The sequence below is a fragment of the Diceros bicornis genome, chromosome 20, assembly GCF_020826845.1.
Source record: "Diceros bicornis minor isolate mBicDic1 chromosome 20, mDicBic1.mat.cur, whole genome shotgun sequence".
Taxonomy (NCBI): domain Eukaryota; kingdom Metazoa; phylum Chordata; class Mammalia; order Perissodactyla; family Rhinocerotidae; genus Diceros; species Diceros bicornis.
In genome coordinates, this window is record NC_080759.1 from 17,329,693 (window position 1) to 17,357,005 (window position 27,313).

At 38.0% G+C, this 27,313-nt stretch overlaps 1 protein-coding gene across 2 annotated transcripts in view; it reads right to left on the minus strand.

Annotated features, from left to right (window-relative positions):
• Positions 1-356: 356 nt before the first annotated feature.
• The window catches only part of RAB3C (RAB3C, member RAS oncogene family), a 271,180-nt gene continuing 244,223 nt past the window's right edge, over positions 357-27,313 (minus strand). For both annotated transcript variants that reach the window (XM_058564045.1, XM_058564044.1), the window contains exon 5: positions 357-914. In XM_058564045.1, the coding sequence (XP_058420028.1) occupies positions 727-914 (188 nt within the window). In that variant the 3' untranslated portion in view covers positions 357-726. The remainder of the gene's footprint in view (positions 915-27,313) is intronic.

Genomic DNA, 27,313 nt, shown 5'->3' on the forward strand with positions numbered 1-27,313 from the left:
TCAGAAGGTTGGGTAGAACCAGTGGGAAGAAAAGTCCTGAGTTAGGGTACTCCTTATTTAAACATCTAAATTAAAATTATTGTTTATTATTTCCCTGACTAGAAATATTTACTCTCTGATGAAACTTGTAAGGGCCTTAAACACGATATTTTGATTTCTTTATAGTCAATGGTCTCCTCAGTTATAAATAACAATGAAAAATAGACATATTTCCTGAACAGTCAACTGACCAGACTCATGACAGTTTCCCTAATCAAGGGTAATATTTCCACTTGATTTTCAACTAAAAGTAAAGCAAATAAGGTCTCCTGAGATCTCTCCCTGCCCACACACACACACACAAGCAATTCCTTGATTATTATCCCTACAAGTGAATAGCGTAATTTGAACCCGTGGCACAAAAGTCAGTTGTAGTGAAATTATAGTCTGAGGTCCCAGCAGTAGCTTAATCTGAGAAGAAATCTGAAACAAAAAGAGCCTAGAAGACAAACAACAAATCACATGCAAATACCAGATGTTTATAGATGGATAGGCCTTACAAATTTAAGATCACATATTTGCCACATATTAACATGGGAAATCTTCCAAGAATTGAATGCATGTATGAGCCATTGACATCAAAGATTTCCCTCAAATAATTATTAGGCAGTATAAATGAAGGCTAATCGACCATTTATAAATGCAGTTAGCAACCAACCCCCGGAGCTGCCTGTGTGTGTGGGGACATTAACAGCCACAGTTGGGCTGCGGTGGAGGAGGGGTTTCCTTGAGTCTCGTGTTCTGCTTCGCGGCAGTGATGGCCGGATCAGTCTCCAAACTCTCTGACATTTTGTCACAGATGATATCCACAAGGCGCTCAAATGTCTGCTTGACATTAATGTTATCCTTGGCGCTTGTTTCAAAAAACTCAAAACCTGGAAGAAACACACAGAAACACAGCTTGGTTATTTCATACCTCTGCTGAAATTCAGTGGGACTTGGTTATGGTTTTGAATGGTGGTGGGGGGACAGCAGTGGGTGGCAGGTTTGGTTTGGGTGAGAGATAAGAGGCAGGTATGAGGTGCCATTTGAGCAAATGTTACCATCTTGCTACTCATTAACCAGGAACAAAACTTATAAAGTAGAATTGGTGATGTTCACACTTTATTTTTCTTTATCAATTCATTTATGCTACCAGCATGGCTGAATAGACACAAACACAAACAAACCTAAGGGCCAGCTCAGTGGCATAGCAGTTAAGTTCGCGTGTTCTGCTTCGGCAGCCCAAGGTTCACCAGTTGGGATCCCGGGCACGGACCTACTCAACACTCATCAAGCCACGCTGAGGCAGTGTCCCACATAGAAGAGCTACAACTCTACAATTGATACACAATTATGTTCTGAGGCTTTCGAGAGAAAAAAGAGGAAGATTGGCAACAGATGTTAGCACAGGGCCAATCTTCCTCAAACAAGAATAAAAAAATGTCCCTTGGCAAGAGTTAAGGATTCTTAGTAATGGCAACATTAACACAGTCTGTCTTTGCCATTTCTTCCCTCAAGCCCTGGCCCACCTTGTAGCCTCTCATAATCATTTCCAGGACTGATGTTATTTGGTATCTTTTTCTTTCCTCGTTTCAGATTCTACCAAAATTATTAATTTTCATTTTTTCATTAACTTGAGGCTTAGAAGATTTCGTGTGCACGTTCTGCTGCAAAAGGGACTACCAAACTCCAACATAATCCAGCTCTAACTTTTTATTGGGCAGTAGCAGGGCTGACATGGAAAAAGTTTGAGGGTGGGCTTTTGGTAAATTTCCAGTATCTAACTGGACACAAGGTGGCACTCACGGATCACTGGATTTACCTTCAGTGTGCTTCAATCTCCTTTAGGAAATTTTTGAGTGGAGATGGTCTAACAGCCCTCCAGGGCTTTGCACACCATTGCATCTATCTACTGGTGCTGAGTTTTCCGTAGCTTCTGTTATCTGTCAGCTGCAATATTTTTACCAACATCTGGGAAAAGGACACTTGATAAATTTCAAATGAGCTGCCAGAATTGTAAGAAGGTACACAAAATGCAGTGACAGTTTCACACTTCTACTGATGTGTCACTGTACCTGGCTGGAAGCAGCCTTAGTATGCAGCTCTGTACACAATCTTATCACGCTATTGTTTGCATTCACATTCCACTGGCTCAGCTTACCAGTCAGTTGCCATGACAACCTCCCCACTAGGCCAGCCAGAGACTGCTCTGGTCCATTCAGGGGATGTTGATTTAGGATGTATTGGGCGGAACACAGAAATGCTTTCCTAATCCATTCTAAATTTTACACCCTATAAATCCTTCTGGTTACATCTGGCCCTATCTCAGAGGAGCCACATGGATTCAGAGTGATTAAATCATGCGATTTCATCCCAGCTCCTAGGGCCTAAAGGAAAAAGAATGGACCAACATTTTGCAGCCATGTCAAAAATCCCCGAGATAACCCAGAAATACTTATTTTCTTAAATAATATTGAAGGGTAGACAACAAAAAGCAATTTTCATGAGTTAAAATTTCTAATTTAGTTATCCTACTATCTATTTAGTTAGATGACATATACCTGAACTTGAATTTCACTAACTACTGTGTATTTTATTGTTAAAATCCAAGTGAATAATTGTAGGGTTTGAGCTGAAGGAACATGAGTAGAGCCAGCTTCTATAAAATAGCAATGGATACTTCAAATCCTCCTTGACGTGTATTTCTTTTTCATTTGTCTCTCTGGACAGTGCTTATATAGCTCTCTTACATTCTGCATTTCTTTACAGAAAAGGCTATCTGGTGTTAACAGAATTCTCTTTTCTAATGTTTGCATAGTCTATAGGGCTAGATCATTCACCTTTCAACACTTGATTCAGATTTTGGAAAGTATGGATCTAAGCAATATCCTTATTGCTAAGATGTTAGAACTGTTTGCACCCTTGTGGGGAGTGTCCAGTGCTAACTGGAAGGTGCTACATGTCACAAGATACCAAGACCCCAATGAAGAAGTCAAGACCCCTGGATGAGACTTTGGGGGAAAAAATCTTGTAATTTGGCACAAAGATTTAATTTACAGGTTCAATTCTCTCATCTCTTCTGGTAACACTTTTACTTATTAGCATGATTTGGGAAGGCTCTGAACTTGGAGGGTATAATAATAAAGATTTGGCCAGTGTGAAAATATGGTAATCCACCCAAGCCTCTGTCACATACAGCTCCTTTAATCCAAGATTTGAGACACCCCATGATACTGGTACACAACTTAAGGTCAGTAAAATGATCCTCGATCCCAAGACCCAGATGCTCTCAGGGTCTTGACCTTAACCTGGAACCCCAGGAAGATGTGGCTACTAAGGAGATAATGTCCCGGGAAGATAATATCATATTATAACAATCCTCCATTTATCCAGCATGGCTGGAGAAGGGGGTCCCATTATATGGTGAGAGGGAGGGGATATCAGTCAGAAGATGTGGGATCTAGCCACACTAGCAATACTTACTAGCTTTGCGACCACGGCCAAGTCACATTTTTATTCTCATGTTCTTTGTTTATGACATTTGCCCTACTTAGCTTACAGTTTTCTCAAAGGAGAAAATGCATGTAAAAATGCCAAGCAAACCAGAAACTGCCATGATAACAACAGTAATAGTAACAATAAACTAATATTTGAGTGATTGCTACATAAGAGGTACTATTCAAAACACTTCATCCATTTTCACTCATATCCTTCAGGTAGATGCCAGTATTTTTTTTGTATGTGAGGAAGATCAGCCCTGAGCTAACATCCATGCCAATCTTCCTCGTTTTGCTGAGGAAGACTGGCCCTGAGCTAACCTCTGTGCCCATCTTCCTCCACTTCATGTGGGACGCTGCCACAGCATGGCCTGACAAGCGGTGCGTCGGTGCACGCCCGGGATCTGAACCCCAGGCCCCCAGCAGCGGAGTGCGCACACTTCATGCTAGGCCACGGGGCCGGCCCCAAGCAGTATTTTCTTTAACTAACAAAACGGAGGCACAAAATAGCTGAGTACTTTGCTCAAACTTTTACCTGCTCAGCTAGTAATGGTGAAGCTGGCATTTGAACTACTAACCTGGACCCTCTCTTGCTCCTCCATACACCCTGCAGAAGCAAGGGGCTATTTGGTTCCAACTGAATTTGAATTTTATGTTAATAATCATAGTATATACCATAAACTTGAATCAATTTAAATAACTAGAAAGTAATTAACTAGATTTAACACTGTCAGTGAACCAAATGAAACATCTTTTCTTAATGATTCACGGGTACTCGGCTATCTTGTGCCACTTAAGATCCATCAAGGTGGCCATCAGGACAGTTGTATCTTTAAGAATTAGAGATATAAAAGGTTCTGGAAATTAGGTTTCCTCTCATTGACCAGATATGCTGTTTGTCATAAAATGAGATATTCATGATCAAAATTAACATTATTATTTTAGCATGTAGCTGTTTGGATTCAGGGAAAATGTGAGTTTACTGTGCAATAAATGATTTTCCATCCAGGTGAATCAATATCTTCCTTCAATCGACTATGTGTGAGGCCATTCACAACTCACGCCTATGTGTGCCCATGGGTGTTGAAAGCTCATGGCCTAAATCATAACCACAAATTCAAACAATTTAGCCTTTATTCTTCTAAGTTATTGTTGGAGTTGACGGCCATACCTCCCAGTAAGTCAGTATTTTAACTTCAACTATAGCAACATGACCTCGTTCTTAGAAATCTCTAACCTCCCATCCGTACACATGGACATCAGTGGGAAGCCAGCACTTCAGTCAATAATGCTTAGGAAACAGAGTTTTTCTTATAAAACTTTGAAGATCATTTCCAATTTACTAGGTAGGCAGTGTGGTTCAGCAGATCAAATAAGTAGCCCAAGGTCACACAGCAAGCCGACTGTGAAGGCTGACAGAGATCTCCTGATAAATAGGTTACTGATTTAGCTTCCAGCCTTAGACACCTGTCCTTCAGACTAATTTCAGTGAACACTTTCAATTAACCATAGAAATTCTGGTCATTCTTGCCCATTTTTCTCTCATCAGAACCTTTCTAAATTCTCTCTGGCACAGATAGCACTATTCCTGAAATGGATGAGCTTTGCACTGTGGTCTAGTACACCTCTGTTTTAGGCCTTTTCATGATTGATCTTGGAAGGATCACTCCTTCTCTTTCCAAAAGCCATTACAGGCACTGCTGGACCCTAATTTATTTATGACTTTGTGCTTCAGTTTCACTTGATGTTAGGGACTAGACAGAAGCTTGGAAAGGTTTTGTATGGAAAACATGTGAGTTATCCTGATGAAGGAAGGGAAGAAGAAAAAACCAACCTTCTCTCCTCTTCATGATGTATACATTGCTGAAGGGGAAGCAGAGAGATGGTGCAAACCAGATTTCACTCTAGGGCCCAAGCAATATGATCCTACATCCTGACTTCATACGATTGGAGGTCTACCTGCATTCAAATCACCTGAAGTGCTCAAACGCTTCTAAACTCCACCCCAGACATACTAAACTAGAATCACAAGGAGGAGATAGGGCCATAAATATGCATTTTTAAAAGGCTCCTTAGGAGGTTTCTTATGTACATGAAAGGTTAAGATTCACTATCCTCTGTATACTCATGTTTATAGCAGCATTATTCACAATAGCCAAAAGGTGGAAGCAACACAAATATCCATCTACTGATTAATGAATAAACAAAATGTGGTATATACATACAACGGAATATTATCCAGCCTTAAAAAGAAAATTATGACACGTTACAAATGGATGAACCTTGACAACATTGTGCCATGTGATATAAACCAGTCACAAAAGACAAATACTGTGTGATTTCACTTATATCAGCTACGTAGAGTAGTCAAATTTACTACAGAAAGTGGAATGGTGGTAGCCAGAGGCTGGGGGGAAGGGAGATTAGAGAGTTGTTTAACAGATATTGAGTTTCAGTTTTGCAAGATAAAATGAGTTCTGGAGACTGGTTGCATGACAAAGTGAATATAATGCAGAACTTTACACTTCAAAATGCTAAGATGGCAAATTTTATGTGTATTTTACCAAAACTTATAAGATTCCTCATAGCAATAAATGCCCCCATCAAGAAACAAGAAAAATCTCAAACAACTTTACACTTCAAGGAACTACAGAAAGGAGAACAAACAAAGCCTAAAGTTAGCAGAAGGAAGTAAATAACAAAGATCACAGCAGAATTAAATGAAATAAGGACTGAAAAGACAATAGAACAGATCAATGAAATTAAGAGCTGCTTCTTTGAAAATATAAAAACAAAACTGACAAAGATTTAGCTGGACTCACCAAGAAAAAATAGAGGACATATTACAGTTGATACCACAAAAATACAAGATCATAAGAGATTACTATGAAGAAATTATACACCAACAAATTAAACAACCTAGAAGAAATAGATAAATTCCTAGAAACATACAACCTACCAAGACTGAATTGTGAATAGAAAATCTGAACAGACCAATTACTAGTAAGGAGTTTGATTCAGTAATCAAAAATCTCCCAACAAAAAAAGTCCAGGACCAGACCACTTTACTGGTGAAGTCTACTCAACATTTAAACAAGAATTAATACAAATCCTTCTCAAACTCTTCCAAAAAATTGAATAGGAAGGAACACTTCCAAACTTATTTTATGAGGCCAACATTACACTGATACCAAAACCAGACAAGGACAGAAAATTACAAGCCAACATCCCTGATGAACGTAGACACGAAAATACTCAACAAAATATCAGCAAACTGAATTGAACAATACATTAAAAGGATCATACTCCAAGATGAAGTGGGATTTATTCTAGGGATGCAAGCATGGTTCAACATCAGCAAGTCAATCAATGTGATACACCACATTAGCAAATAAACGAAAAAAATCATATGATCATCCCAACAGAGGCAAAAAAAGCATTTGACAAAATTCAGCACCCACTTATGATAAACTCTCAACAAGGTGGATATAGAGAAAACATACCTCAACATAATAAAGGCCATATATATATATGACAAGCCCACAGCTAACATCACACTCAATAGTGAAAAGCTGAAACCTTTTCCTCTAAGATAAGGAACAAGACAAAGATGCTCACTCTCTCCACTCTTATTCAACATAGTACTGGAAGTCCTAGCCAAAGAAATTAGCCAAGAAAAAGAAAAGGCATCCAAATCAGAAAGTAGTAAAACTCACTATTTGCAGATGACATGATATTATATATAAAAAACCCTAAAGCTTCTACCAAAAAACTATTAGAGCTAATTAAATTCAGTAAAATTGCAGGATACAAAATAAATATACAAAAATGTTGCATTTCTATACATCAATAGCCATCTATCAGAAAGAGAAACTAAGAAAACAATCCCATTGACAATTGCATCAAAAAGCGTAATACATAGGAATAAATTTAACCAAGGAGGTAGAAGACCTATACACTGAAAACTATAAGACATTGATGAAAGAAATTCAAGAAGACACAAACAAATGGAAAGATATTCTGTGTTCATGGATTAGAAGAATTAATATTGTTAAAATGTCCACACTATCCAAAGCAATCTACAGATTCAATGCAATCCCTATCAAAATTCCAAGGGCATTTTTCACAGAAACCAAAAAACAATGCTAAAATTTGTATGGAACCCAAAACCCCCAAATAACCACAGCAGTCTTGACAAAGAAGAACAAAGCTTGGAGGCCTCACGCTCCCTGATTTCAGACCTTATTAGAAAGCCATAGTAATCAAACCAGTATGGTACTGACATAGAAACAGATACATAGCTCAATGGAACAGAATAGAGATCCCAGAAATAAACCCACAAAGGAACCAAGAATATACAATGGGGAAAGGACAGTCTCTTCAATAAATGGTTTTGGGAAAACTGGACAGCTGCATGCAAAATAATGAAACTGGATCACTATCTTACACCATACACAAGAATTAACTCAAAATAGATTAAAGAGTTGAATGTAAGACCTGAAATCAGAAAACTCCTAGAAGAAAACGTAGGCAATAAACTCCTTGACATCAGTCTTGGCAATGATTTTTTGAATCTGACTCCAAAAGCAAAGGCAACTAAAGCAAAAATAAATGAGTGGGACAATGTCAAACTAAAAAGCTTCTGCACAGCAAAGGAAATCATCACCACAATGAAAAGGCAGCCTACTGAATGGGAGAAAATATTTGCAAATCATATCTGACAGGAGGTTTACATCCAAAATATACAAAGAACTCATGGAACTCAATAGCAAAAACAAACAATCTGATTAAAAAATAGGCAGAGGATCTGAATAGACATTTTTCCAAAGAGGACATACAGATGGTGAAGAGGTGCATGAAAAGGTGCTCAACATCACTAATCATCAGGGAAATGCAAATCAAAACCACAATGAGATATCACATACACCTGTTAGAATAGCTATTATCAAAAAGACAAAAAATAACAAGTGTTAGTGAGGATGTGGAGAAAAGGGAACCCTTGTGCACTGTTGGTGAGACAAGGAGAATATAAATTGTGTTGGAGAGAATGTAAATTGGTACAACCACTATGAAAAAGTCTGGAGTTTGCTCAAAAAATTAAAAAGTAGAACTATCATATGATCAAGCAATTCCACTTCTGGGTATTCATCTGAAGACCACAAACACTAATTCAAAAATATATGCACTCCCATGTTCACTGCAGCATTAGTTACAATAGTGAAGACATGGAAACAACCTAAGTGTCCACTGATGGATGAATGGATAAAGAAGATGTGGTGTATATATATTTATACAAGGGATATTATTCAACTATAAAAAGGAAGGAAATCTTGCCATTTGCAGCAACATGGATGGAACTTGAGGACATTATGCTACGTGAAATAAGTCAGAGAAAGATAAATACTATATGACCTCACTTATATCTGGGATCCAAAAAAAAAAAAAAAAAAACCCAAAAAACAAATAAGGTCATAGATACAGAGAATAGATTGGTGGCAGCTAGAGGCAGGGGGATAAGGGGTCGGTGAAATCAGTAAAGAGGATCAAAAGGTACAAATTTCCAGTTATAAAATAAAAAAATAAGAAGATTCACTATCTTTGGACACTGAAATGGGAATGTAAAATGATCCAGCCTCTTTGTTTAACCAGTTGAGGAACTTTCCAAAGAATTACTGTATCACTCAGCAATTCCACTTTGAGGTACATGCCCAAGAAAAATGAAAGTATACGACCACACAAAAACATGTATACAAATGTTTATAGCAGCGATAGTTATAATAACTAAGAAGTGGAAACAGCCCAAGTGTTATTTATCCACATTTACAGATAAATAAAATGTGGTATGTCCATACAATGGAATATCACTCAGCCATAAAAAGGAATGAAGTACTAACACATACTACAACCTGGATGAACCTTGAAAATATTATGCTAACTGAAAGAAGTCAGACATACAGGACTCCATATTGTATGATTCCATTTATATGAAATGTTCAAAACAGGCAAATCTAAAGAGACAGGAAATAGACTAGCGGTCGCCTAGGGCTAGAGTAGGGAGTTGGGGAAAATGAGGAGTGAATGCTAATGGGTATGGGATTTCTTTCTGAGGTGATGAAGATGTTCCAGAATTGTGGTAAAGGTTGTACAGATCTGTGAATACACTGAGACCCACTGAATTTTACACTCTGGGTGAATTGCATGGTATGTAAATTATACCTCAATAAGGCTATTATATATATATTTTTAAAAGAATCAGTCCTAAATTAATCAGAATGTATGTTGCCCATAAGAGATCTCTCTAGAAGAAAATCCCATGCTCTACTGGGGAAACTATTCCACTGATTGACAGAATTCTCTGTCAGAAAATGTCACCTCATGCCCCACATGACCCCTCATACAGGTACTTAAGTCCACTGTTTATTCTCTGGGCTCAGTAGAGATGGCAGAACAGCAGCTTATCTGGGAGGATGTTCTAATACATTCTGGTGAAGAAGAGGAACATGAACCTCTCTCAGCTTGGCTTGCTGGCACTGTTCTTTCCACTTGGCTCCCTGAAGGTTCTGTGAGTGCCAGAGAAATCAGACACGTTTTCAGACCAATACCCACAGGGCAGCAAGCAGGGCATTTAGGCTGAAAGCATGCTGCTCATTGAGGTGGCAGCCTCCAAGCTGTCACTCTGGCACTTGAAGAGTTGAAATGTCACAGTACCCCACAGGAGACTTCATCCCACTTGTGATTACCCTGCATTAACGGTAATAATCACAACTCCAATATCTCAGCCTTTTTCTCCAGTGCATTTGAACACTCGTACAGGCAACACTTAATTTATTCCCACATGTCAATGGCTATGCCAAGTTGTGAAATGCCGTTTGTCTTTGTAAGATGTTCTGAGGAATCATTTCTTTCTCGACCCCAGGAAAATCCTAAACACCATTTGGGGCACTCTATTTTCAACTTCACTTTGAAAGAAAAATCACAACTTCTCTTGCTTCTATAGAGGGAAAGTAGCTACTAAAATCATACCACAGTAAATAATTTTCATCTCTAATTGTTAAAAATCTATGATCTGTCCTTAGGTTTCTATTCCCAGACTCCTAAATAAGACTTTTTATTTCCAGATTCTAGTTGCAGTCTGATGTCTGTCTTCCCTTTCCTGTGGAACTGGGTGAACCAGAGCAGCAAGGAAAGGTCATTCGGGTGCCAGGTGGGTGACATTTGGGCCAGAACTAGAGATTACTGAGCAGCAGGACAAGCTGCTGAAATAGCTTGTTTCATGCTGGGCCCCAGCCCGGAGATAGACTTCAGGAGGAGGAATTGACAAGGATTCTGATCCACTGGCCTGAAGAAGGGCCACAGAAAGCTGACCAGAGCTGGAGAAAAGTAAGAACAGAAGCTCAGCCCAAGGTTGCTCTTGCTCAAGTAAATGGTCAAGTATTCCGGTCTTGGAGTCCTTTTCCTTAGTCAGTCCTGACCAGATGGCAGCTTTCTCCTGTTTTGTCAGGATTCTGAAACTATGCAACGGTTGTTCTATGGCCTTGACAAATCCTGATCAATGTAGAGGAGGTTTCCTCCCTGCCCTTCCCTTTCCAGACATGAGCTTAACACTCTTCTATGTGGGAAAAGCTCAGCTTCAGCACAACAGAGGAAAGGAAGCCGTCTGAGCTCGCTGGTATAAACAGCTACGTTATACAGTTGGTGTCTGTGGTGAACAAAATCTAAACTCCACAGCCTGTCATTCATGCCCCACCTTATTGACTCCCTCTAGTGCAATCCCCTCCCAGACATACACCCACACACCCCAAATTCTCCACTTCAGCCAAGCTTGTCCACTCCCCGTCTGGTGAAGAGACTTGACACAAGCCCTTTGCAGCTTTGTCCATGTGTGTTTCCTCTTGAAGCATTGCCCTTCATCCTTTCCCTCTTCCCAACCCAAGTGTCTTCAAGACAGAAATTTCTGTGTGTTACATTTGGCCCCCAAACTTTTAAAAATTTTATTTTGATCTAAAATAAAAATTTTAAAAAATTCTAATTTTTTAAATTCTAAAAAAAATAATTCTAAAAAAAATTTTATTTTATTTGGATTTAAAAAAATCCAGATTTTTTTAAAATAAAAATTCAGATTTCTAGAGTGATGTCACCAAGACAGCAACATAGGTCATTCCTGACTTCACTCCCCCTTCATGAGGAGAACGATTGATAACTATTCACGGAAAAGACAACACTGAGAGAATTTTAGGACATGAGGGAGAGGCTGAAGTACCCCCCTGCACCACAGACACCAAGATAGACCACATTATAAGGGTAAGAGAAGCAGCTTCATGCTGACCATATTGCCCCTCTCCCAGGCTGGAGCAGCATCATGCTCAGAGGTCTCCCTTGAGCCTACAGGATCTCCAGTGGGAAAAGAGAGCCCAGGGTGGACCTCCAGCTTCCCCAGCATTGTGGATCACTGCTCACGAGTCTCTACTCTGGTATTGCCCCACAGGAATTATGGGAAAATCTGCATGGCTCAACCACTGGAAATTGATTGTGATGGAGAAAGGGGGAGGGACTTGCAACAATCAGCACTCAGATCTTGGCAGACTGAGCTCCAACCTGCAGCACCCAAGTAGTAGTCCCAACCAGCACCTTTAGTCATCTGCAGAGTGAAGATAGTGGCACAGTCTTACTAGAGAACTCAGCAGGGTATAGGTCTGCCTGAATTGAGTCATCAAAAAAAGAGCTTTGCCAACCCTGCTACCTGGTGAGCCCCTGCCCAGGCAGAGGAGCTGAGTCATCACCTGGCCCCACCTGCCCAAAGAGGCTGGCCAGAACACCTGGAAGCTGTGTAGCCCAACAACACTCAAGCAGAGAGTACAGCAGGCAGATCTAATTATCTGCAGAGCAAAGCCAGTGGCCCTCTTTGGTTAGGGAACTTGGGGCATGGGTTGGCTTGAGTCAAGACCACAGACAAAATGTCTTGTCAGCCTTGAAGCCAGTTCTCATGCTCTGCCTGGGCAAGAAAATTAATTCATAGCCTGGCCCATTGCTGAATACAGCCTTCAGCCCACCTAACCAGAGCACATAGGAAGCTGTATAGCATATCCAACAGCCCTGCTACAGTGACACTTGAACAGAGAGCACAGCCCATGGCATTCCCCATCTGCACTGCAAAACCAGTGGCCCCATCTGGCCAGGGAATTCAGTGCAGAGTCTTGCCTGATTCAGATGCCCAAACAATGAGCTGTGCAGCCCCTGGGTCCCATCCTGTTGCCTTGCCAGTTAGAGGAGCTAATTCATAGTGCCATCTACTGCTGAGTATAGTATCCAGTCCCAACCATCTAGTAAGCCTACCAGAGAACCTAGGCAAATGTGGAACCCATCCGATAGCCTCACTTGAGCAGGGAACCAAGCCAGCAGTCTTAGCCAACTGTTCTCAGTCTGCAGCACTCCCCCATCCCAACCTCAGAGCTTGGGCAGTGGCCTCACAAAAATAGACCCTGATAGCAAGCTCCACCTGTCCAAGGACGTTACCAGCAGACATGTCCAGAAACCCAAAGTGAGCTGGCTGATGAAGAACAATCTCTGCCAAAGAGACCCTGTAAAGTCTAGAAGATGAAACTGCTTACTCAAATGCACAGATACCAATGTAAGGAATCAAGGATTACAAAAATTCAGGTAAACATGACACCATTAAAGGAAACCAATAAAGCTATAATAACTGACCCTAAAGAATCAGAGATCTAGAACTGTCAGATAAAGAATTCAGAATAGCCCTCTTAAAGAAATTTTGTGAACTACAAAACAGACAGACAAGTAAACAAAATTAGGAAAACAATGCATGAACAAATCAAGAAGTTCAACAAAGATATAGAAAGCCTCAAAAAAAAAAATGAAAAAGAAAAGCAGAAATCTTAAAGCTGAAAAATATGGGAACTGAATTGAAGAATTCAATAGAGAGCTTCAAAAGCATACTCAACCATGCAGAAGAAAGAATCAGTCATCTAGAAAACAGGACAGTTGAAATTATCCAGTCAGTCAGAGAAGCAAAAGGAAAAAAGAATGAAAAAAGTAAAGAAAGCCCATGGGACTTAAGGGACACAATCGAAAGAAACAATATCTGCATTACGGAAATTCCAGAAGAAGAAGAGAAAGGAACAGAAAGTATGTTGAAAGCAAAAATGGCTGGAAAAACTTCCTAAACCTGGGGAGAAAAGTTGACATCCAGATCCATGAGACCCAAAAGACCCCAAGTAGGTTGAACCCAAATAGTGCTACACTGAGACACATTATAATTAAATTATCAGAAGACAAAGAATTCTGAAAGCAGCAAGAGAAAAGAGAAGTTAGATACAAGGGAACAACCATAAACTATCAGCAGATTTCTCAACAGAAACTTTTCAGGCCAGGAGAAGTTGGGATGATATATTCAAAATACTGAAAGAAAAAATCTGTCAACCAAGAATTCTATAGCCAGCAAAGCTGTCCTTCAAAAATGAAGGAGAGATAAAGACTTTCCTGAACAAACAAAAGCTAAAGGATTTCATCACCACTAGACCTATCTTACAAGAAATTCTAATGGGGGTTCATTGAGTGGAAATAAAAGGATGCTAATTAACATCATAAAAACATAAGAAAGTAGCTTAAAACTCACCAATCTTGGGAAATATATAGTCAGATTCTGTAATATGGTAATGGTGGTGCATAATTCACTTACAACTCCAGGTTAAAGATTAAAAAACAAATGTTGTAAAAATAACTATAACTACAATAATCTGTTATTCATTACACAATATAAAAAATGTGTAAACTGTAACGTACTATTTTAAGCTGATAATAACTTCAATAGCATTCTTAAACTTTATACTGTAACCTAAGGTGTGAGGTGGTGGAGAAGCAAAAGCATAAAGTTTAGGAATGTACTGAAGTTATTACAGCTTAGAATAGGGAGTTATAATTTTAAAATGCTTTATGTAAGCCTCACAGCAACCACAGGGGAAAAACCTGTAGTAATTACACAAAAGAATGTGGTAAAGAAGTCAAAGCATAGTGATACTAAAAGACATCAACACACACAAAAAGACAGCAGAATAAGAAACAAGGAACAACGGATCTACAAAACAGCCAGAAGACAATGAATGAAATGGCAATAGTAAGTCCTTACCTATCAATAATTACCTTAAATGTAGATAGATTAAATTCTCTAATCAAAAGACGTAGAATGGCTGAATGGATAAACAACAAGACCTAACAATATTCTGCCTACAAGAGACTTACTTTAGCCTTAAAGACACACATAGACTGAGAGTGAAGGGACAGAAAAAGGTATTTTGAGCAAATGGTAACCAAAAAAAACAAGGGTATCCATACTTATCAGTATAAGATATGTACACAGTCTTTAAAAATAGTAAAAGGAGACAAAGAAGGTCATTATATAATGACAGAGGGGTCAATCCATCAAGAAATTATAGCAATTGTAAATATTTATGCACCCAACATTGGAGCACCTAAATATATAAAGCAAAAAGTAACAGAGCTTAAAGGAGAAACAAATAGCAATACAGTAATAATTGGGGACTTGAACACCCTACTCTCAACAATGGATAGTTCATCTAGACAGAGAATCAATAAAGAAACAGCATATTTGAATGCTATAGACCAAATAGACCTAGCCAACAACAGAATAATACCATTTTTCTCAAGTGCATATATTTTCTAGTATAAACCATACGTTAGGCCACAAAACAAGTCTTAGCAAATTCAAGAAGACTGAAATCATACCAAATATCTTCTCTGACCACAACGGTATGAATCTAGAAATCAATAACAGGAGGAAAACTGAAAAATTCACAAATACATGGAAATCACAGTTTCCTGAACAACCAATGGATAAAAGAAGAAATTAAAGGGGAAATAAAAAAGTATCTTGAGGGCCGGCCCCGTGGCTTAGTGGTTAAGTGCACACGCTCCACTATTGGCGGCCCGGGTTCGGATTCCGGGTGCACACCGATGCACTGCTTCTCCGGCCATGCTGAGGCTGCGTCCCACATACAGCAACTAGAAGGATGTGCAGCTATGACATACAACTATCTACTGGGGCTTTGGGGGAAGAATAAATAAATTAAAAAACAATAAAAAAAAAAAAAGTATCTCGAGACAAATGAAAATGAAAGCACAACATACCAAAAGTTATGGGATGCAGCAATTATGGTGCTGAGAAGGAATTTCATAGCAATAAATGCCTACATTAAGAAATAAGATCTCATACAACCTAACAAGGTGATCCGAAAGTTAGCACAAGGAAAGAAATGATAAAGATTAAGGTAGAAGTAAATGAAATGGAGTACAGGAAAACAATGGAAAAAATTAACAAAACTAAGAGTTGGTTCTTTGAAAAGATAAATAACATTGACAAACCTTTAGCTAAACTAACAAAGGAAAAAAAGAGGACCCTGGGGGCCAGCTCCGTGGTGTAGTGGTTAAGTGCGTGCGCTCCGCTGCTGGCGGCCTGGGTTCAGATCCCTGGCATGCACCAACACATCACTTCTCTGGCCACGCTGAGGCAGCGTCCCACATACAGCAACTAGAAGGATGTGCAACTATGACATACAACTATCTACTGGGGCTTTGGCGGGGGAAAAAAAAAGGAGGAGGATTGGAAATAGATGTTAGCACAGAGCCGGTCTTCCTCAGTAAAAAGAGGAGGATTAGCATGGATGTTAGCTCAGGGCTGATCTTCCTCACCAAAAAAAAAAAAAAAAAAATCAAAAAAATAAAAAGACAACCTATGGAATGGGAAAAAATATTTGCAAACCATATATCTGATATGAGGTTAACATTCAAAATATACAGGGAACTCATACAACTCAATAGCAAAAAAACAAATAATCCAATAAAAAAAGGGCAAAGGACCTGAAATAGACATTTGTCCAAAGAAAATATATGAATCAGCAACAGGTGCATGAAAAGATGTTCAGCATCACCCATCACTAGGGAAATGCAAATCTAAACCACAACGAGGTATTGCCTTACACCTGTTAGAATGGCTAGCATCAAAAAGACATGTAACAAAATAACAAATGCTGGTGAGGATGTGGAGAAAAGGGAACCCTTGTGCACTGTTGGCGGGAACGTAAATTGGTGCAGCCACTATAGAATTTCAAAAAATTAAAAATAGAATTACCATGTTATTCAGCAATTTCACTTTTGGATATTTATCCAGAAAAAATGAAAACAGTAACTTGAAAAGATATATGCATGCCCACGTCCATTGCAGCATTATTTACAACAGCCAAGACATGGAAACCACTTAAGTGTCTACTGATGGATGAATGGATGAAGAAGTCGTGTGTGTGTATATATATATGTATGTATATATACATATATATACATACATTTATATATGATGGAATATTATCCAGCCATAAAAAAATGCATCAATCCTGTCATTTGTGACAACATGGATGGACCTTGAGTAAAATAAATGAGCTAAGTTAGACAGAGAAAGATAAATACTGTATGATCTTGCGTATATGTGGAATTAAAATAAAAGCAAAGCAAACTCAGATCATATTTGTGGTTACCAGCATTGGTGAGTGGGGGTGGGGGAATTAGATGAATGAGATCAAAAGGTACAAACTTCCAGTTATAGGACAAAGAATTATTAGGAATGTAATGTACAACATGAGTATAGTTAACAGTGCTGTATGATATATATGAATGTTGTTAAGAGAGTAGATCCTAAGAGTTCTCATCACAAAGAAAAAAATATTTTTTTCTTTTATTTTGTATCTATACGAGATGATGGATGTTAACCAAACTTACTGTGGTAATCATTTCATGATATATGTAAGTCGAATCATTATGCTGTACACCTTAAACTTATACAGTGCTGTATATCAATTATATATCAATAAAACTGGAAGAAAATTTAGATTTCTGGCTTATCTTTAAACATTGGTGTATTGGAGAGTGACATTGGAGGCGTGAGTTGTTCCTTTTTTTCTCTGGCCTTTGATTTACAACTAATTGGAGATCCATAATCAAACAAAAGTGGCACTGCACAGCACACCAGGACACCTGAAACATCTATCCATCTGTCATCTGAAGGTGGGTGGATTGGACCTTGGATGAGGCTGCAGAGCCAGGGGAGTGGCAGCGGAGGTGGTGGCAGGGGCAGCACTGGGCTAGCATGACCTTTCTGGCAGAGGTGGGAGAGGGGAAAGGTAGTGAGTGGGGTATTGCCTGGCCACCTGTGCTGCAGCTGGAGGATACTGATGCTCTCTCTGAGGAAAGACACACAGTGACTGGGTGAACAGAAAGGAAAGGGAAGAAGACAGACAAAGAGAACTGAAGGAAAGTGTTTCTTATTCTCTGCCCTGGGATTCTGGCAAAAGGACCATCCATGGACCTCTGGGAACCTCCACTCAAGGATCCTCATACCAGGGTGTGGGATCAGAGCCCGAAGTGCTAAACACACACCTCTCCCTACTCTGCTGCCACTCATTTTTGTTTGTTTGTTTCTCCATCAGCTTTATTATTTTTTATGTGTGCACTCCCAACCTTAGCAGTGAGTCAGCTCTGGTAAGAGAAAACAAAAACTTTTGCTATAGCACCACCTTCTGGAAAAGAAAAGGAAGGCTCCTAGTTACCAACCTGTTGAACTGTTAGAATCAAAGTAAGCAAAGTGTTACCTAAATAAGGCATTCCCTACTTCAAATGCAGTGACAGAGGCACTTTTCACCAAACACTATGAAAAATCATGGTAATACGGTATTACACACACAAAAAGACAATTTTCCAGCAACTGACACCAAAGACATGGAATGTTGAGATCTAACTGATAAAGACTTCAATATAGCTGTTATGAAATAATTCAACAAGCTACAAGAAAACTCAGAAAGGCAATACAATGACCTCAGGAATAAAATGAATGAACACAAGGAGTACTTTACCAATGAGACTGAAATTTAAAAAAAAAACCAAATAATTTATGGAGCTTAAGAACTCAGTAAATGAGATGCAGAATACATTTGACAGCATTAGAAATAGACCAGATCAGATGGAAGAGAGAATAAGTGAGCTAAAGAATAGGAATTTAGAAATGATTCAGGTGGAGGAGGAGAGAGATTTTTTGAAAAGTAAAACTCTATGCAAACTCTAAGACATCATCAGAAGAGCCAATGTAAGATTAATGGGTATACCAGCAGGAGAGAGGGAGAAGGGAGCAGAGACTTATTTAAAGAAATAATAGTTGAGAACTTCCCAAACCTGGGGGAGGAACTGGATGTACAAGCCTACGAAGCCAACAGAACATCTTATTATCTCAATGCAAAAACACCTTCTCCTAGACATATTATATTAGGTCAAAAGTCAACAACACAGAAAGAATTTTAAAGGAAGCCAGAGAAAAAAAGACAGTAACCTACAAAGGAACCCCCTTAGCCTGTCAGAAGATTTCTCAGCACAAATTCTATAGGCCTGGAGAGAGTAGAATGACATATTCAAAGTATTGAATGATAAAAAAACACCAGCCAAGAATACTCTATCCAGCAAAGTTATGCTGTAGATATGAAAGAGAAATAAAGGCTTTCCTGAACAAAAGCTGAGGGAGTTCACTACCACTAGACATACCTTATAAGAAATGTTGAAAGGAGCTCTTCAAGCTGAAACTAAAAGAAAAAATACAGAAAACTCTGATTAAGTTTTCTAATTCTTAGTTAGAGAATTCTCTAACTAAGAGAGTAACTCTTTTTTAGAATAGTATATTAAACAATTATAGCATAAAGGTTAAAAGAAAATAAGTATATTAAAAATAACTATAGCTACTACCACTTGGTAATGAAATCACAACTTTAAAAGAGATAATTTGTGACATCAGAAATATAAAAGAAGACAAGCCAAAGGATGGAATCTTTATAGGCAAATGAAGATAAAATATCAACAGAAAAAGTACTATTTTATCTATGAGATGTTGTATGTAAACCTCATGGTAATTACAAAGCAAAAATGTAGAGCAGAGACACAAACATAATGAAAGGAGAGACTGAGCAAATCATCATGGGAATCCTCCAACTTACAATGGTAGATAGAAATAGAAGGAAAAAGAAAAAAATGGAGAGATGAAATAACCAGAAGGCCAAAGATAAAATGGTAGTAATAAATCTTTACATATCAATAATCATCCTTTATGTAAATGGATGGAACTCATCAATCAGAAAGCACAGAGTAGGGCCCAGCCGTGTGGCCTAGTGATAAAGTTTGGTGTGCTCTGCTTCAGCAACCTGGGTTTGGTTCCCAGGCATGGATCTATGCCACTTGTTGGCAGCCATGCTGTTGCGGCAACCCACATACAAAATAGCGGGAAGTTGGCACAGATGTTAGCTCAGGGTGAATCTTCCTCAAGCAAAAAGAGGAAGATTGGCAACAGATGTTAGCACAAGGCAAATCTTCCTCAGCAAAAAAACAAAAACAAAAACAAAAACAAAAAACACAGAGTGGCTAGATGGATAAAAAAACAAGACCCAAAGATATGCTGCCTACAGGATACTCATTTCAGCTCTAAAGAGACACAAAGGCTAAAAGTAAAAGGATAGAAATTGATATTCCAAGCAAATGTAAACCAAAAGAAGGCAGGTGAAGCCACACTTACATCAGACAAAATAGACTTCAAGCCAAAATGGTAACAAGAGACAAAGACGGTCACTATCCAATGATAAAGCGGTCAATACATCAAGAAGATATAACAATCACAAATATATATGCTTCCAACACCCAAGCATTGAAACATATTAAGCAAATACTAACACATCTTAAGGGAGAAATAGACACCAATACAATAATAGTAGGAGACCTTCATTACCCCAACTATCAGCAATTGATAGATCATCAAGATAGAAAATCAACAAAGAAACATTAGAATTGAACCATACTTTAGAACAAATGGGCTTAACATACATATACAGAACATTTCATCCAAAAGTAGCAGAATACACATTCTTCTCAAGTGCATGTAGAACATTCTCTGGGACAGATCAGATGCCAGGCCACAAAACAAATCTTAGCAAATTTAAAAAGATAGAAATCACACCAACTATCTTTTCTGACCACAATGGTGTGAAACTAGAAATCGGCACCAAGAGGAAAGTAAGAACATCTACAAATATATGGAAACTAAATAATATACTTCTAAACAACCAATGAGTCAAAGAAGAAATCAAAAGGGAAATAAAAAAATTATCTGCAAACAAATGAAAATGGAAATACAATATATGAAATCTTGTGAAATGCAGCAAAAGCAGTTCTGAGAAGAAAGTTTATAGCAACAAATGCATATATTAAGAAATTAGAACGATCCCAAATAAATAACCTAATTTTACACCTCAAGGAACTAGAAAAAGAAGAACAAATTAAGCCCAAAGTTAGCAGGAGGAAGGAAATAATAAAGATCAATGTGGAAAAAAATGAAATAGAGATCAGAAACACAATAGAAAGGATCAACAAACCTAAAAGCTGGCTCTTTGAAAAGATAAACAAAATTGACAAACCTTTAGCTAGACTGAGGAAAAAAAGAAAGAAGAAACAAAGTTAGAAGTAAAAGAAGAGACATTACAACAGATACTACAGAAATACATAGAATCATAAGGGACTACGATGAACAATTATATGCCAATTACATAACTAAGAAGAAATGGATACATTTATAAAAATATACAACCTACCAAACCTGAATCAGGAAGAAATAGAAAATCAGAACAGATCAATAACGAGTGAAGAGATTGAGTCAGTAATCAAAGAACTCCCAACACAAAAAACTCCAGGATCAGACAGCTTCACTGGAGAATGCTACCAAACGTTTAAAGAATATTTGACACTAATCCTCCCCAAACTCTTCAAAATATTGAGGTAGAGGGAACACTTCCAAACTCATTCTACAAAGCCAGCATTAATTGGATACCAAAACCAGATAAAGATACCACAATAAAAGAAAACTATAGACCATATCCCTGATGAATATAGATGCAAATATTCTCAACAAAATATTATCAAATTGAATTCAAGGACACATTAAAAGGATTATTAGATACCATCACCAAATGGGATTTATCCCTGGGATGCAAGTATGGTTTAACACATGCAAATCAAAAAATGTAATACGTCGCATCAATAAAAGGAAAGATAAAAATCACACGATCATCTGAAGAGATGCAGTAAAAGCATTTGACAAAATACAACATCCTTTCATGATGAAAAACCCTTAACCAATTGGATATAGAAGGAACATACCTCAACATAATAAAGGCCATATATGACAAAGCCACAGCTAACATTATACTCAATGGAGAAAAATTGAAAGTGTTTACTAAGATCAGGAATAAGACAAGGATGCCCACTCTCACCACTCCTATTCAATATAGTACTGGAAGTCCTATCTAGAGCAATTAGGCAAACAAAGCAAAAAAAAAAAAAGGCATCCAAATCAGAGAGGAAGAAGGAGAATTGTTGCTATTTGCTGATGATATGATGTTATTTATAGAAAAATCCCAAAGAGTCAATCAAAAAACTGTTGGAATTAGTCTAGAATTTAAGTGGCAGGATACAAAGTCAACATACAGAATCACTTGCATTCTTTTACACTAATGAAGCATCTGAAAAAGAAAGAAAACTACCATTCACAATAGCGTCAAAAACAATACAAGACTTTGCTGAAAAAATCAAAGACACAAACAAATAGAAAGACATCCCATGTTCACAGATTAGAAGAATGAATATTTTTAACATGGCCATACTACCCAAAGCCATCTACAGATTCAATGCAATCTCCATCAAAATACCAAAGGCATTCTTCACAGAAATAGAAGAAACAATCCTAAAATTTGCATGGAACCACAAAAGACCCCAAACGGCCAAAGCAATCCTGAGGAAAAAAACACAAAGCCGGAAGTATCACACATCCTGATTTCAAACTATATTACAAAGCCATAGCAATAAAAATAGTATGGTACTGGCACAAAAATAGAGAGACCAGTGGAAGAGAATAGAGAGCCCAGAATTAAATGCTGGCATATGTGGGTTATCTAATGGGTTAACTAATATTCACCAAGGGAGCCAAGAACACCCAACGAGATAGGACAGTCTCTTCAACGAATGGTGCTGGGAAAACGGGAGAAACACATGCAGAACAATGAAATTGGACCTCCATCTCACATCACTCACAAAAATTAACTCAAAATGCATCAAAGACTTAAACATAAGACCTGATACCATAAAACTTCCAAAAAAAATATAGGGAAGAAGCTCATCAATACTGGTCTTTGCAATGATTTTTTGGACATGGTGCCAAAAGCACAAACAACGAAAGCAAAATTCAACAAATGGAATTACATCAAACTCAAAAGCTTCTGCACAGCAAAATAATTAAAATGAAAAGACAACCTACAGAATGGGAGAAAAATTTCACAAACCACATATCGAATAAGGAGTTAATATACAAAATACATAAAGGACTCATACAACCTAACAAAAAAAACAAGCTGATTAAAAAAAGGATGGAAGAATTAAGTAGACATTTTTCCAAGGAGGGCATAAAAATGGCCAACTGGCATATGAAAAGATGTTAAACGTCACTAATCATCAGGGAAATGGAAATCAAAACCACAAGATATCACCTCACACCTGTTAGAAAGGCTGTCATCAAGAAAATGGAGACAACAGCTGCTGGCGAGGATGTGGTAAAAAGGAAACCCTTATACACTGTTGGTGGGATTGCAAATTGTCCAACCATTATGGAAAACAGTATGGAAGTTCCTCAAAAAACTAAAAAATCTACCATACAATCCAGCAATTTCACTTCTGGGTATATATACAAACGAAATGAAAACAGGATTTTGACGAGGTATATGCATTTCCATATTTATTGCAGCATTGTTCACAGTAGCCATAATACGGAAACAACCAAATGCCCATCAACAGATGAATGGATAAAAAGGATGTGGTATATATACTCAATGAAATATTATTCAGCCATGAGAAAGGAGGATATCCTACCATTTTTGACAGCATGGATGGGCCTTGAGCACATTATGCTAAGTGAAATAAGTCAGACAGAGAAAGACAAATACTGTATGATATCACTTATATGTGGAATCTAAAAAAATCAAACCTGTAAAAAAACAAAGTAAAATGGTAATTACCAGGGGATAGAGGGTGGGGAGATAAGATTGATAGTGTTTAAGGGTACAAACTTGCAATGTGTAGTCAATAAGCCATAGAGATCAATGCACAGTACAATAAATATAGACAATAATATTGTACTATAATTATGTAATGTGAAAAATATCACAATGGCAATCATATTACAACATTTAAGTGTCTCAAAGTAACATACTGTACATTCTAAATTTACACAATGTTACATGTCAAATTTATTCAATAAAAACAGACATTCAAATGAAAAGATTTAAAAAAAACATTGGAATACTCAGTGGGACTGGGGCAGCATACTCTGGGTACCTGTGGCTGACCCACTCCAGATGGGCATTCTCTCTCCAACTCCACAGTCTCCGTCACCCCTGTGTCTCTGACATAAAATCCATGTTTCAAATGTTATTTTTGCACTTGCACTTATGTTTCTTGGCACCCACATCTCTATTCACAGTGGAATGGAAGTTACACAGAGAAGGGCTTCTGTCTCAAGAAAGGAAAGCACATTCCTCACTTTTGTTAAACAAATTGTGTTTTGAATCTCAGGCTTGGCAGCTGTACTCATTTAATTATTTACATCACTAGCTCCTCCCCTGTAGGTATTTGAGTTTAAAACTTCCAAGACCTAGCTGACTTCCCGCTCAGTTGTAAGGTTTAGCCTGACGTTTCTAGCACGCACTGAACATTACCTGCTTCCTACCAACTCTTTTTCTACCCGATATTTGGAATTATTAGTTGCTGTTTTGTATGATATAAAAGTTGCATCACACAACATTCAACATTTTAACCAATTTAAAGTGTACAATTCAGTGGCTCTTAGTACCTTCACAATATTGTACAATCACCACCACTATCTAATTCCAGAACATCTTCATCACCCGGAAAAGAAACTGTATCCATTAAGTAGTCACTCCTCATTCCCTGCCTTCCCTCCCACATACTAGGTGTATTTTGCTTCCCAATTAGATTGTGCATCACATAAGGTCTCCATATCTCACACAATACTTAACACAATGCCAGGCGTGAACAGGTGTTCAGCAGATGTTGGCTAATTAAAGGATTGATGACTGTTAATTGGCTGGGAAAAGGGGTGGAGTGGGAATGGAAAAATGAAAGAGAATCGGTTTTTCCTTTGTTTATAGTTATGAAGTGACCAAACCTGTGAACAATTTTGTCATCCAAATTATTTCTAGGGTTTACCAAGTACAATTACAATTCCATGTAATATCTTTTTGTTTTTGCCCTGTGGAAAATTTATGACATAAAACAAATTAAGCCGGCTCTACTCAACTGAGGAAAGACACATTTCTAAATACTTGAAGAAATGCAGAGTTGTTAACATTTCAACACGTGAACTAACAACTCTTAAAAGTGTTGAGTAGTGGGGGATCTGTCAGATTGGTTTCAGTAAAGAGGTAAGAATCAGTTATGATTGGCAGAGTATCTGTTTATATGCAAATAGGCGTTGTGTTTAAAAAGTTTGTTCTCTTAAATCAGTTAAATAGTCCTTTTATACCGTAACATTTTAATAGGCTTTCAATGATAAAGGAGACAATTTCCAGACAGCCTATTTACGAACTGCCAACAAAAATATCCAATTTATTTGTGTAGAATTTCAGTTCACAATAGCATTTACATGCATTATCAATTAGTGGGTTATTTTTGCTGTGAGGGATGCATTTAAAATAGAGCAAATAGTGTAATAAATTTTCAATTAGTGGAGCCCAAACTAATGAGATTTCATTGTGATATCCGAGGACGTGAAATCTTAGATATAACTAAAATTTATTGAGCACATACCATGTGTAGATACTGTGCTAGGCATTTTGTATTTATTTCCTAATCCTGAGACATGCCCCAGGAAGTACTTTTACACTGCCCATTTTACAGTTGAGAAAAGTGATTGAGTCACACTTCAATAAACCAGGACGAGAATTGAAGTCTGGCTCTAAAGCCTGCACTCTTAACATCTTTCACAACCCTAATGTCCATCTTCTTATATTCTGGCAGCACTCCCACTCAAACCTTATAGAATAATAGCTGTCAGCTTCATAAAAATGTTCTTGGGGATTCTTATCCACCTTGAGTAATATGTTTTAATGTTTCCGAATTCTTAAAGTCAGGAAATTCTTCTCCAAGTCTAAATCTAGCTCCTTTCTATGGTAACACAGCCTAGTCATCCCATCCAGAGCAGACATAAAAACCATGTGAAGCTTCATGCAAATGATTTTTCTTCACCTAGCGATTGGTTCTGAAAGTTGTATTAATTCATCCCTTCTCTTGATAAATCTTGTATCTGGAAAAGGAACCATCTCTCCAGCAGCAGCTGGTTTGTTCATTGAGCCCTCAAGAGGTTTGTTCATCTTCACCAAGAGGACGAGATGACGATGAATTCTAACGTCTTTAAACCTCTTTCTTAGAATGGCCATTTCTTTGTCCAAGCCAAATGACAAATGAATGTCGATTAATTAAAGCTAAAGGCAAAAGAGAGACAGAATGAAGGTGTAGTACCTAGATTTAAAGGGGAAAACTTCTGATGACTTTCAGGGATGAAATATAATGGCTTAGTCTGTACATGGATGGAGAAGAGATGCCTACAGGCACCAAATGGAGTGTATCCTTGCAATTTGGGATTGAGACAAGAAAAAAATCACCCACTGAGAATAAAGTTGCTAAGTGCCACAAAGTGCATAGGATTAGCCATCTACAGAAATAACTCACTCCAAGATAGGATTAAAAAATGACTTTCTGGTGAGAACATGACACTTCTCGAATCCTTTAAGAGATGTGAGTGTCCCCCAAATTTCTAACATGGAGGGCAGAATCTCTCTCTTAGCTGTGGTCTAATGAATTATAAAATTTCCAAGGTGAATCCATCGAAAGAGAACAGAGTTGGTCTGCTTGGAGTCAAGAAAAAGGGAAGTCAAGGATTGCAAGTATTTACTGTTCAGTGTGGTCAAGGGGAGAAGAGAAAGTGCCTGTTGCAAGCAGTGTGGGTTCAGGTTTGTCTGCCCACCCATTTCCATCAGGATAATGGAGCATTATCTTTGCTCACAGGTATTCTCTTAATGTCATAGGCCTGGCACATAGTAAGCACTCAATAGAATAAGGAATAAATGAGTGAACATTACTGGGTTCCCTTTTCGTTGATCTAGGATCACTGAAAAATTTATGAAATTGAATGCCTCTCCTAAGGGTATTTTTTTCTATTGATAAAAGGACGCACTGATTACCTGACAGGAATATTATCAACTATGTGACATTTACATTTCTCAGTGCAAATAATAAAAGTCATTTTTAATTAGAAATAGGTCCCTTGTGAGTTTGGTTAGTGTGATTTGTTCCCCGACTGTTCCCAATAATTTTGCCCTGAGAGGATGGAAATAACATTGGCAAGTGTGCAACGCTGATGAACAGACCTGAATCTCTGCCAATTGCACCCAGCAAGCATATATTTCATAATTCAGCATGAACAAACAGTTCTCCTTGACTTGAGCTCTTTCGACTCTCAACACTTACCAGATTAAACTCTATCCAGAGGCTACAGTCTGCATTTCTTATATCTGACTAATTTTATTAAGTAACATTGATATTAGCACTTTTGTTTTTAAAAA